The 12876-nt window shown below is 42.9% G+C and overlaps 1 protein-coding gene across 1 annotated transcript in view; it reads left to right on the top strand.

Moving 5' to 3' along the window:
* Heatr5a (HEAT repeat containing 5A) overlaps nt 1-12876 on the top strand; it is a 113601-nt gene that overhangs the window by 51135 nt on the left and 49590 nt on the right. The window contains exons 15-19 of the mRNA XM_059279247.1: nt 2977-3140; nt 3219-3394; nt 8745-8850; nt 9322-9509; nt 11600-11756. Of these exons, the coding sequence (XP_059135230.1) occupies nt 2977-3140; nt 3219-3394; nt 8745-8850; nt 9322-9509; nt 11600-11756 (791 nt within the window). The remainder of the gene's footprint in view (nt 1-2976; nt 3141-3218; nt 3395-8744; nt 8851-9321; nt 9510-11599; nt 11757-12876) is intronic.

Genomic DNA, 12876 nt, shown 5'->3' with positions numbered 1-12876 from the left:
TCCTGGTGAGGCACCCCTTTAATCCCGGCACTTGGGAGGCAGAGGCAGGCAGAGCTCTGTGAGTTTGAGGCCAGCCTGGGCTACACAGAAAAACCTTGGCTCGAAAACAAAAACAAAAGGAAAGAAAGAAAAGAAAATCGTTGTGAAGTTCTAGTTCTATCAGTTGTTGCACCGTATCACCAGATGTTGATCTTGTAAGACCTGTAACTAAGAACTTGCCTTTTACATAGAGAGGTCTTTATGTTCTTAATGTGTAGGGGTGTTTTGCCCACTTGCATGTGTGTCTGTGCACAGATGTGTGTACCTGGTGCCCAAGGAGACCAGAAGAGGGCGCCAGATGCCCTGGATCTGGAGTTAACAGACAGTTGTGGGCTGCCATGTGAGCACTGGGACTTAAACCTGGGTCCTCTGGAAAAGGGCTGCCTGGGCTACAGAGTAGGGCTCTAACTAGGAGGAGGAGGAGGACAGAAACAGACTGACTGACTGACTTAGTTTTCTAATGGTTGTAAAATAGAATTTTGAGTTCTTAATTTTTATTTGCTATCTTAGGTTTGATGTGGTTGAGTACTTTTCCCAGAAACAATTATGCAAGGAATCACTGTAACTGAGAAATGTTTTCACACTGAAGTATAGCAACAAAAATAACTTTGTATGTGGACTTTTTGTCAGGACCATTGGCTCCCCAGTAATGACATGGAGGCTTATTATTAATTATGAAATCTTGGCCAATAGCTTAGGCTTGTTTCTAACTTACTCTTGTAACTTAAATTAATCCATATCTTTTAATCTATGTTCTTTACTTTGTAATACCCATGCTGCTGAATCTCTATCCTGGAATCTCTGCCCTTCTTCCTAGCATCCTCTGTGCCTGGAAATCCTGCCTAGCTATTAGCCATTCAGCTTTTTATTAAGCCAGTCAGAGTGACACATCTTCACTGTGTAAAGGAATGTTCCATAAAAAGCTTTTGTGTTGTACTGGCAACAGAATCATTGTACTGAGTGTCATATGCTGGTAGTTAAACTCACCAGCGTTCCTTTAACCAACTCGGATTTGTTCTGCTAAGCCCTCGTTGGTCCCTCTCTACCCTTTCTGATTCTGTCTATAAGCTTAGTAGTGTTTCTGTTTCCATCTTTTAGGGAACTGCTTCCTACCCTCATATGATAGCTGTAGTTATAATTCTGTCAGCCCTGCCTGCTTGCACAAACCTGTGAAACTGAGTCAGGAGGGTCTGGGCTATAGATTATAGTCATGCTAGCCTGAGTAATTAGTGAGACCTTGTCTCAAAGTAAAGTAAAATGAGGTTGGGGCTCTAGTTAAAGTGGCAGGTTTCTTAGCTGGCTTGTGCAGGCCCACCCTGGGTTCAGGTCCCAGCTCTGCAGACCGGGTGGGGCTTCCCCACGGCACCTGCAGTGCACCTTCCAGAAGTGAGCTTTGAGCACATTGGGTAGAAGCGTGTTCAGTCAGGCTGCATTAAGACCTCTGGCAGTCATATCCTGTTCCTGAGGTCAGCTTATCTGACCTCAGCACATTTGTTAGGACGTTTTATAACACCTATTGTTATGCTTAGTAGTACAGTAATGTTTTTAATGTTTTAAACATAATCTTACCATCATAATTTCATGTTTTAAAGATGACTAAATGTCATATCTATTCAGCGTCCAGATTTCTAACTATCTCATAAATGCTTGTCTGCAACAAAGAACTGCCCATCACCTCTACCCAGAAAAGAAATGCTACCTGTAGGTCAACCACCCAAAACAAAGGATAACACATTAACACATTGTTGAATTGTACCAGAGAGCTATCATCAACAAAAGCCAGACTGTTGAAAGTTCTATAGAACAGATAATTTTGTTTCTTCAAATGACTTGCAATGAAGTGACACACAAGAAGATAAGGGATCCAGATACTTGATCTATCAGCTGGCTGCAGCAGGTAGACCGTATGTAGATCTGTGTTCCACCATAGAAACAAACAAACTTCACATTGCTCAGACAATTGCAGGTTTGGGTACAGAGTAGATATTTGATGGTTAGTGATTTAGATTATGATGGTGAGATTATAGTTAAGATAAAACATTCTAACTTTAGTGATCACATGTTTGTGGATGGAGTGTTACACTGTTTGGGATCAGTTCAAAGTAACAGAAAGGATGCAGGAGATGGCTGAAATAAGATTGCTCCGGCTGGTGCAGGGACGTGGGTTGTACCACTAGTGCCTCCTTTGATGCTGCTGATGTTTTCCATAATTAATGTGTAATAGTTTCAGTCTCTGCTTTTCGTTAAACAAGTCTCTTCCTGCCCATCTGCCTTCCTTTTTCTTTTGAGATGAAACTGTGATATGATGTCCGGGAAGGCCTCCGTCCAGGTCCTGGGCTCAAGCAATCCTCCTGTATCAGCCTCCTGAGTAGATGGAACTATGGGAGTATGCCACCTTGCTGGGCTAAATTTTCCTTCCCTTGTGCTAATGAGTGAACCTAGGGACTTAAACACGTAGGGCAAGTGTTGTACTACTGAGCTACATACCTAGCCTTGTTTAGTTGTTCTATTTTGTTTGGAGACAAGGTCTCCATATAGGCCTGGCTCTCCGAGAGCTCACTATGTAGACCAGGCTTGCCTTGAACTCACAGAGAGCCTCTTGCCTCTGTCTCCAAGTGCTGGGATTAAAAGCATGTCCCACCATGCCCTGTTTAAGGCATGAAAGAATTGGACTCATCTACTTTTGTATTTCATGTACTTTTATTTTAAACAGTGGTGACATGTACTTACTGCTGTAAGTGTATATTCACATTGTCATTTCTCTGTCTGTTCTTAGCCTTGGGCGTAGCTGAGCTGTTCATGTGGGTTCATGTGGCGTGCAGTTACATAGAATCAGACTTCAAAGTCGGTCAGCCTGAGCTTTCCCTCATCCCCTACTCTTAAGTACAAAAGCCAGTACTAAATTGCTAATTGTTCTTTTTTTCTCTGACTCAACAGGGAACCTCAGTGCTATCCTCAAAGAGCTGGCTGCTGACCTGACTGCCCCTGATACCCAAGCAGCAGCATCTACGTGTTTACTTCCAGCCCTTTGTCACCCAGATGACCTTCTGATACTAAGTCCTTTGCTGCAAGAGACTGACCATCGGTTTATTGAAGAACAGGTATAGTGGTTTTAGAATAATTTCTGAGGAGACTTTGTCTTGATTTCCAACCCTCATTTCCTTTCTCCCTGCATCCAGCTCCTGCTTGGTAATGGCGTTGCTTGTGGAAGTCTAGAATATGACCCCTACTCTGTCTATGAGAAGGACGTAGGAGGAGACTCGGTGCCTAAGCCGCTGCCCCCAGCCCTGTCACTTATTAGCTCTGCATCCAGGCTCTTTGGGGTTGTCTGCGCTAATGTGCAAGAAGCCGAGAGGTGAGTCTTCACAGCTGCTTATCCTGAAGCAGAACTCCATCCAATGAACACGTTGCTGGTGGGTGAGAGGGTGCCGTCAGATGACCTCACTAACCTAAGAGTGTCCCTGGGACAGGTGAGCTAAAGTCGCTTTTCAGGTAGCTAATAGTGATAAGAAACTACTAAATGCATCTGCCGTAATCCCGGCACCCAGGACGCGAAGGTTTTGAAAATACCAAAGGCTAATTAATGATTTCTTATTTAAGATGCCACGTTCTTACCTGATGACCTGGACATAAACCTTTGTTAGGGATCAAAGCCCACTACTTAGGAAATACTGTTCTCAGAGAAACTGCATGGCCGTGCTGATCGAGAGTTTAACTGATCGGGATTTATGGATTGTCCCCGTTTATCCACTCATGTTCTTTCTCCCTCCCCCTTTTCCCTGCCGTTCTCTCTAGACCACAGCGCGTTTGACTTAGATCACGGTTTTTATTCTGTCATTTCATCGAATCATGTCTCCTAGTGGATGTGGATAGCACTTTGGTAGGAATTTCACCTTTGTCCCTTAGTGGAACAATAGTCTGGTTGTGAAGTTGTTTCTGAAGCAGGTTTGATACAGTTTGCTTATGAATAGCCCACTTTCTTCTTTATAACAGAACTTTCTTTCTTCCCTTTGTAAGAGAATGGCTTTTTCGTGTAGACAAGTTTCTGATATATTGTCTAGTTAGGGTTTCAAAGAGATTATTTCCTTTTTTTTTTTCAAGAGGGGATTTCTCTGTGTAGTTTTGGTTCCTGTCCTGAATCTCACTTTGTAGACCAGGCTAGCCTCGAATTCACAGAGATCCACCTGTCCCTGCCTCCCAAGTGCTGGGATTAAAGGCGTGCGCCGCCGCCGCCGCCGCCGCCGCCGCCGCCGCCGCCGCCGCCGCCACCACCACCACCCGGCAGAGATGATTTCTTAATTTTATTACATTTAATGAAGTTTAAATTGTGCTCATCATTTTCCCTACCTAGGTTATAATAATATAATGAACATTCAAGTACTTGAAAGGAGGTTTTATTTGTTGTAATGTTATTAAAATGTTCAGGCATAACAAAAACAAAACGCATTACTCTGTTTTGATTTTTTTTTTCTGTTTTGGTTTTAAGTGAATAAAAATGGTAGGTAGTAGTTTAAAGGGGTTTTTTTGTTTTTGTTTTTTAAAGAAAATGGCATTGCAGGATTCCAGAAACAGAAAGTAAGTCATTGTAACTCAGAGGCCTCTTATGGGTGTCACTAGAGAGCCGGAGGAGAGAAGCTATGTGAACAGAGTTTCTAGTCTCCTTTGGGCTCTTCTTCATGACAGGTCTGTCTGGGTTCGTGTGTGTATAGGTGCATGTGCATGCATGTAGCGGCCAGAGGATAACTACCCTGTCATTTTTCGGATCACAGTCTACCTTAATTAAGTCTCTCACTGGCCTGGAACTAGCCAAGTTGAGCAGAGACCTCCTGTCTCTGCCTCCCCAGCACTGCGATTCCAGAGCCACCGCCATTTTATATGAGTGCTAGACATGGAATTCAGGTCTTTTATCCTCACTGCATATACTTTTTCTTTGTGTGTTCTGTTTTTAATTAAAGTATCCATGCTTAGCCAGTATGGGGTGCAGGCCTGTAATCCCAGCACTGGAAGACTGAGGCAGAACAGTCTGCAGGAGCAGTGGAGCATGAGCTAGACAGGGAGACCCTCTCCCCACAAAAGTACCAACAAACAAAATGAAAAAAGAACAGTATCCTTTGTTCAAATGTTTCAAAGCTTTTTATTGGTACTATTATTGGTGTTATATTTGAACAGTTCAAATGACACCTTTTAAGAGATTATTCTGAGTTTAAAATAAATTTTTTAATATATTTATGTATTTATAATTGAAATTATATTGGGACTGGAAAGATGGCTCAGAGATAGAGTGCTTATTCCTCTATTAGAGGACCAGAGTTTGGATCCTAGCAGCCACATGAACAGCTCACAAACACCGAAACTCCAGCCCAGGAGTCGGAAGTCTGCTTCTGGTTTCCCTCGCGTTCATACGTGGACACGCACACAGGCACTCACAGGCAAAACATATGCAGACATGTATAAATCAAATCTGTTTTATGGTTGAGGACAGTTTGCAAGAGTCACCTCTCTCTTTCCACCCCGTGGGGCTGAGGGATTGAACTTGGTTTCTCAGACTTAGTGGCAAGCACCTTTACCCACTGAACCATTGTACTCCCCAAGCTCTTTTTTTTTTTTTTTTTAGAATCTATTGTTATTATTTCACTTAGTTAGTTGTGGGTGAGGCATGTGGGAATCAGCTTCTCTCCTTCTTCGTGTAGGTTCCAGGGATCAACTGAAGGCAACAAGCCTTACAGCAGTGCTTTTCCCTGCTGTTCATCTCTTGGATTAGGTGATTCTCCACATTCTGACCACAGAAATCCACAAGTGAAAGTTTGCATGCTAGATTTAAGCACAAATGTTTATGTTTAAAGGGATCGTGGAGTGGTTTGTAGTGTTCGTTTTGAGAGAGTCTTACTGTTAGTCCTGGCTGACCTGAAGCTTACTGTGTAGCCCCAGCTGGCCTCAAACTCAGCAGTCCTCCTGCCTCAGCTTCCTATGTGCTAGGATTACAGATGTGTACCACCATAATAGAGCTACCACATTTTTTAATAAGAAAAATTACAAATGGCCTCAAGGTCTCAAAACGTTTCTCTGCAATTTTTAATAAAATAGGGAAATGTGTGGGACCATGCTTAGAAAGAAAAAAGACAAGTGTAACACTGAAGTACAATGTAACCCAAACTTTCCGAAAACTATTTCCATAATCATGGAGTGGGGGATTAAAAATGAAAACAAAGATTCTGAAACCTCTGTGATAGCTTTTTCTAGCTGCTGGGTTGTAAGTGAACTTTGGAGTAGTGAGATTCTCTCAACCCTTGGTGACCTGCCATTTTTATTATACCTTCTTTGTCCAACTTCTTGCACTATTGGACTTAAAAGCCCAAAGGAGCAACACCCACATCTCCTTTGCTTTGGTAACAAAATTGCTACTGGACAAAACTTTCAGCCTTGTGGCCTCAACACTGTGGTAGAGATCTGGCCTGCAAGGTGGCCCTTGCTGCCATGCTGACAACCTGAGTGCCATCCCTGGGATTCATGTCAAGGTGGAAGAAGAGAGCTGAAGGGTGTTTCTCTGGCTGTGCACACGCTGTGACATACACATGTACTCCCTCGTAAACAAATACATGGGAAGAAAAAAACTCTTAAGGAAGAAGGAGAGAATTAGCCCCATAAAGTTGTCCCTGACACCCCGACACACACACACACACACACACACACACACACACACACACACACAAATAAATAAATTGTAAATGTTAGAGATCTGATTCAGCGCTCGGGGACATTGGGAGTGTGCTGGGGTCACGTCAAGGGTGCCCATCTGCCCCACGCCGCGGCGCCCACCCCCCACCCCCCACCCCCCACCCCCCCCCCACCCCCCACCCCCCACCCCCCCCACCCACCCCCCCCACCCCCCCCCACCCCCCACCCCCCACCCCCCCCACCCACCCCCCCCACCCCCCCCCCCCCCCGTGCACTGTGCAGCTGTTGTTGGGTGCATCTCCCTGCCTGCCACACACCTAACACAGGGTATTTCAAGGTACTGCTGCTGCCCCTAATTCACAGCCCACCAAATACTCGCTAGTGTTGTTTGTGCTTTCTCAGTTTACAGGGAGAGAGGAGGTATTGACCTCAGGAGCGGTATCTTAGGGGGAAATTGGTAGGATGGTGATGTGGTTTGTCTCACAGGTAAGTGTCTTGAATTTCAACAGAAGGAATTAAAACCTCTGTTTTTAAATGGCAAAAAATAGAATGCCTTGAACTTACTACCCAGCCCAGGATGGCCTCAAACTCAGGATCCTCCTGTCTCATCCTCCTGACTATTAGGGTTGCAGGCTTTGTGCCTCTCTGCCTGGTTTATGGAAGCTACTTTGTAAGAAGCCAAATTCTGTAATATTAAAGAGGTCGTATATTACAAATTTTTGTGTAATTGTCAACATTGAATATGTGAATTAGGATATTCTCAAATAATAGTATTCCGTTTGTCAGCTTTCTGTCAGTCTAATAAATACCTGTGACAATCAGTTTATAAGAAAAAAACATTTATTTTTGCTCACAATTCAGAGGTTTCAATTTCAGTGAGTGGTTGAGTCAGTGGGTACGTGTCACATTGGGACTGCCTGCCAGGGCAGAACCACCTACCTCACAGCCAGGAAGCAAAGGACATGGAGACCCAGGTCCCCAGTCCTTAGTGGAGACACCCAGTGACCCAGAAAAGCCTCAGTAGTTCCCACTTCGCCTAGGCTCTAAGCTAGGAACCACAAGCCCCTTCCACGCAACCGTGGAGCGCTCACTCCTGGGATGTATTCTCACAATTGCAGCTGCCTCCAATAACTTAAGGAACATAAAATGTGAGTTTGAAAATGTTAAGGACTACCATTTTTAAAGAGTTTTTCCCATGTTTCAGGAAAAATAGACTGGAAGTTATAAGAACTGGGCAAAAAATTGGATATAAATTACGGGTACTGAAGTAGCTGAATTTTGTTGTTGGGGATTTTTGCTCTTTTTTGGAAGTGGGACCTACCACCCAGCTCCCAAATAAATCCACACATGGAGGCTTATTATCACTTATGAATGCCCGGCCTTAGCTTGGCTTAGTTCCTAGCCAGCTTTTCTTAACTTAAATTATCCTGTCTACCTTTTGCCTCTGAGCTTTTCCCGTTCTCTTATTTCTGTATCTTACTCTGCTCAGTGGCTGGCCCCTGGAGTCCTCCTCCTTCTCTGACTTCTTCATCCTAGATCTCAAATCCCACTTTGATTTGAGTTCTCCTTCTATATGTCCTCTGTGGCTGCCAGCCCCACCTATCATTTCTCCTGCCTTGCTATTGGCCAGTTCTTTATTAGACCATCAGGTGTTTTTAGACAGGCACAGTAACACAGCTTCACAGAGTTAAATAAATGCAACATAAGCAAAAGCAACACACCTTAAAATAATATTCTGCTACAGAATTTTCCCCAGGAAAAACCTCTAGGAAAGACAGTTGTCATTTTTTTTTTTCATAAAACAATGCTTTCTTCCCTGCTGCTGGAATGGCCCTTAATAAAAGTACTGTTCTATTGGTTACGGTGTATCTCTTTTTCTTAAAATGTCTCAAGGTGTTGGCTAACAGTTTCTCCCTTTGGCAGTGTAACAGGAGAATCAGCAGAGGTGTTGGACTGCTCCATAGCTGACTGACTGACTGACTGACCGTCCAGTCTTAGCTTCGTTTAACTCTCGTGGCTTCTGATTCCAGGTTTCTGATACTGGAACAGCTTTTGAACAGTGTAAAGCACACCAAAGGAGCTCGTCAGCAAACGGTTCAGTTGCACGTTGTTGCTGCTGTTTCTAATTTAGTGAAGGTAATTTTGCTTAAATTAATATTTACTTGCTATTTTGAAATTAAGTTTATAACTAAGTAGGTTTTATGCTGATGCTTCTAGAGAAATTTATTACTCATTTTTCTTAATCTCTGATGAAAATGTCTTAGGACTGAGAGGTGTCCTTTATTTTTTCTCCATATAAAACTTGTTAGCAGCTGGCCTTGGCTTAGTACCATGCTGTAGCACACTAAACCTGATATCCTAGGACAGGCATCGGTGGGCGGGGCCCTGGACCAAATCCAGCTGCTGCCTTTATAATGTCTCACTGTTCCTCAGTAAAACATGAGAGTGTTCATTAGTCGTTCATTTTATGGACATCGTGAGTAATGATTTCTGTGTTCTGTGTTTTTTTAAGTGGTGAACATACTTGATTGAGAAGAATATATATTCCAAACTAGATCAGAACACCTGCTGTAATTGTACATTTTAATTGTTTTTCATGTACTTTAGTATATGGCTGGCTCTAAACGAAGTTTGGGTCCAGAAGTAAGAAGACTTGTCCTTACATTAGTGTTGGGAGCCCTAGAAAGTCCCAACGCCCTTTTGAGATGTGCCGCTTCAGAAGCATGGGCTAGACTGGCCCAGGTGGTTGATGATGGAGTTTTTACTGCTGGATTAGCGCAAGTTAGCTTTGACAAGTAAGTGAATTTCTTAATGTTCATGGGCTGTTAACAAAATGGGATATAGTTTGCTATTTAATGGAACTACTAAGAATGTTGTTCTACAATTTAACTCAAAAGGAAAGTTGACCGTGTGAGTGGTTTAGATGAAGGAAGCCCTGGTGGTCTGAGGACTGACCACTGTTAGGTGGGTGTTACATTTGGCCATATATAGTCAATGGGGAGACTCTAGGCCAGGGGGAGTTCTGTCTGGTAAGTACATGTGATACGTAGCAGAGCAGTCTGTAGGAAGGGAAAGCTGTAGACTGCAGCCCACAAGACCTCCGGAACCTCGGAAAGTCGCTCCATGCCTCCAGCCCGTTGTCTTAAATTGTTCTGAAGAGAGGTCAGTAATATGGTCCTATCTATTTAAGACTGTTTGAGAGAAAGGGGTACAATTTAGAATATAATACCAAAACAGTTATAAATAAAGTCCATGATTATACCTGGTATGGTAGCACATACTCATAAACCTCAAGAAACAGAAGCAAAGTTGCCACTGGTTTCCTTTCAGACCAGCCCCAGCCTGGGTGTGGCTTGAGCATATATGACCCTGTCTCCAAAGCAGTTCATGGTTTATTGTAAACATTGGTTATTAATTGTGATGGTAATGTGAGCACTTTGGCCCTGGCTGAATCTCACTGCCGTATTATTCTGTGGGACTCCACTGTCCTCTTGAACTCACCTGTAAAGTGCAGCAGTGATGGCATGACCCTGGGACTGTTGGGAGGAGCGAAGAGCTGAAGTTCCTGAAGAGCTCATAGGACAGTCCCAGTAAATACTAACTTCTCTTCGAGTTTTAGTATCAAAGTCCTGAAACTCAAGTGAGGAAATTAGAGTGTAACCTAATAATAAAACAGTATTAATGCCGACCTTATAAACTGTGTGTATGTGTGAATATGTCATATATAATGTAGGTTTGTATATATGTGGTATGTAGTGAGTGTATATATTTGTCATTATAGTATATGTGCTGAATAGTAGGTGTATATCTCTGAAATGTTATGGTGAGAAAATGGTGGGGTGTAGTGGTGCACACCTTTAATCTCAGCACTTAAAAGACAGAAGCAGGTGGATCTCTGTGTGTTCAAGGGCAGCCTGATCTACACAGTGAGACATCCCCCCCTCTGTCTGTCTGTCTGTCTGTCTGTCTGTCTCTGTCTGTCTGTCTGTCTGTCTCTCTCTCTCTCTCTGGCTTTTTGAGACAGGGTTTCTTCATGTAGCCTTGACTGTCCTGGAACTAGCTTGTAGGCTAACCCTGAGTGCTGGGATTAAAGACATAGGCCACCACTGCCCCACTTGAGACCCTGTCTTAATTTTTTTTAGAGGAAAAGGCAATGTCTTAGAGTTTAAATTGCTGTGAAGAGACACCATGACCACAGCAACTCTTATAAAGGAAAACATTTAATTTGGTGGCTTACAGTTCAGAGGTTCAGTCCATTATCATCATGGTGGGACATGATGGTGTTCAGGCAGACATGGTGCTGGGGAGGTAGCTGAGAGCTCTACATCTTTCAAAGGCAACAGAAAGTAGTCTCTCTCACTGGGTGTGGCTTGAGATATAAGACTTCAAAGCCTCCACAGTGACACACTTCCTCCAAGGTCACATCTAATAGTGCCACTCCCTTTGGGGGCCATTTTCCTTCAGACCACCACAAGAAAGATGCCTTTCTACTTTTCTAACTATGCTTATGAAAAGTTTTGCCTATGTAACAAGTTACATGTATTGAAATATTTTTATTTTTCATTTATTGTGTATATTTGTACATGTGTGAGTGGTGCACATGTATGTTTGTGGTTATGTATGTGTGTGAATGAAAATGCAAGGGTGTGTATATATGTATGTGGGTGTTCCTGTCTGTGTGTGGGTACACATGTGCCACAGCATGCATGTGCGTGCAGGTAGACCGCAGAAGACAATTTATGGAAATAGACCCTCTCCTTCTATAGGTTGAATCCTAGGGTTGGACTTAGATGGTCAGCCCTTACAAACTGGGCCCTTGCATGATGAGTTTTGTTGGGGTTTATCTTTTTTGTGCTTGTTTTTATTTTTATTTCTATAATTGCAGGTTGAAGTCAGCAAGAGATGTGGTTAGCAGAACAGGCCACTCCCTGGCTCTGGGATCCCTGCATAGGTACTTAGGGGGCATAGGTCCTCAGCACTTGAGTTCCTGCATTGGAGTTCTTTATACTTTGTCTCAGGACAGCACTTCTCCTGATGTGCAGGTGAGTCTCCTCACGTGACACCTTCCTTGAAATCTATGACTTGTCCATAATTCAGATTCTGTATTCACTAACAACTAATACTCCATGTTAAATGTCGAAGCTGTTGTTAAGTTTGATAGATTTTAAAAATTCAAATCTCTCTTCCACTCATACTCCTGAGTGCCTAAAGTCAATCACATTCGGTATCTTTTCTGAAAAATGGACCACTCTTTCATTAGACTAAAGCATCTGAGCTTGTTAGGTACTGGGCTCTGTATAGTGCAGTGTTCTTCCAAATACACTGGCACAGTTGGTCCTCCTGATGATGTAGAGCAGGAAGTCCTCAGAAGGGATCTGAGACTTTCAGAAGCTAAGTACTTCTTCATAGCTGAGAAGCTAATTGTGAATGAGATTTCAAAAGCAAAAACAAAAAACAGATTAGAGACTGAAAACCCACTCTGACCAGTAAGCCATACATTTGTGTGTGTTACCCATTTCTATCAATTTTACCATTCCTCTGGCATTTTAATTAAATCTAGAGTGATTTCTATTCTCCTAATGGTTGGTTTTTGTTGTTGTTTTGTTTTTGTTTTTGTTTTTTGAGGCAAAGTTTCTCAGTATAGCCCTGGCTATCCTGGAACTCACTCTGTAGACCAGGTTGGCCTAGAACTCAGAGATCTACCTGCCTCTGCCTCCCAAGTGCTAGGATTAAAGGTGTGCATGATCACACCCAGCTTGATTGCTTTTAAGACCATACTTCATTCATATATCCTTGGGGTTTTTTGTTTGTTTTATTTTCTTACAGTAGTCTTACTACATAGCTCTGGCCGGCCTAAAACTTGGAATCCATTATGCTGCCTCGGCCTCCTAAGTATTCTCCTATTTTACTTATTTTCCTTAACTCTTCCTGCTTGTACATATGCCCCTAATTTTTTACAGTAGCCTCCTGAAGGACCTTACTAATTTTTAATTACTTTCTTTCCAGACCTTTCTGAATGTGAAACCAGATTTGTCTAAAATGTTTTATTTTGCAACCTCTCTGCTGAAGAGTTCATTAGGCTGCTCATGGCTTCTTTTGGTTTGTTGATTTGGTTTAGTTTGGTTTCTTTTTTTTTTTTCAGGACTGGGGAATTGAACCCAG

This window comes from Peromyscus eremicus, chromosome 14, assembly GCF_949786415.1.
Source record: "Peromyscus eremicus chromosome 14, PerEre_H2_v1, whole genome shotgun sequence".
In the NCBI taxonomy this organism is placed as follows: Eukaryota; Metazoa; Chordata; class Mammalia; order Rodentia; family Cricetidae; genus Peromyscus; species Peromyscus eremicus.
The sequence above is the reverse complement of the archived record's forward strand: the minus strand, read 5'-3'. Positions and strand labels throughout refer to the sequence as shown.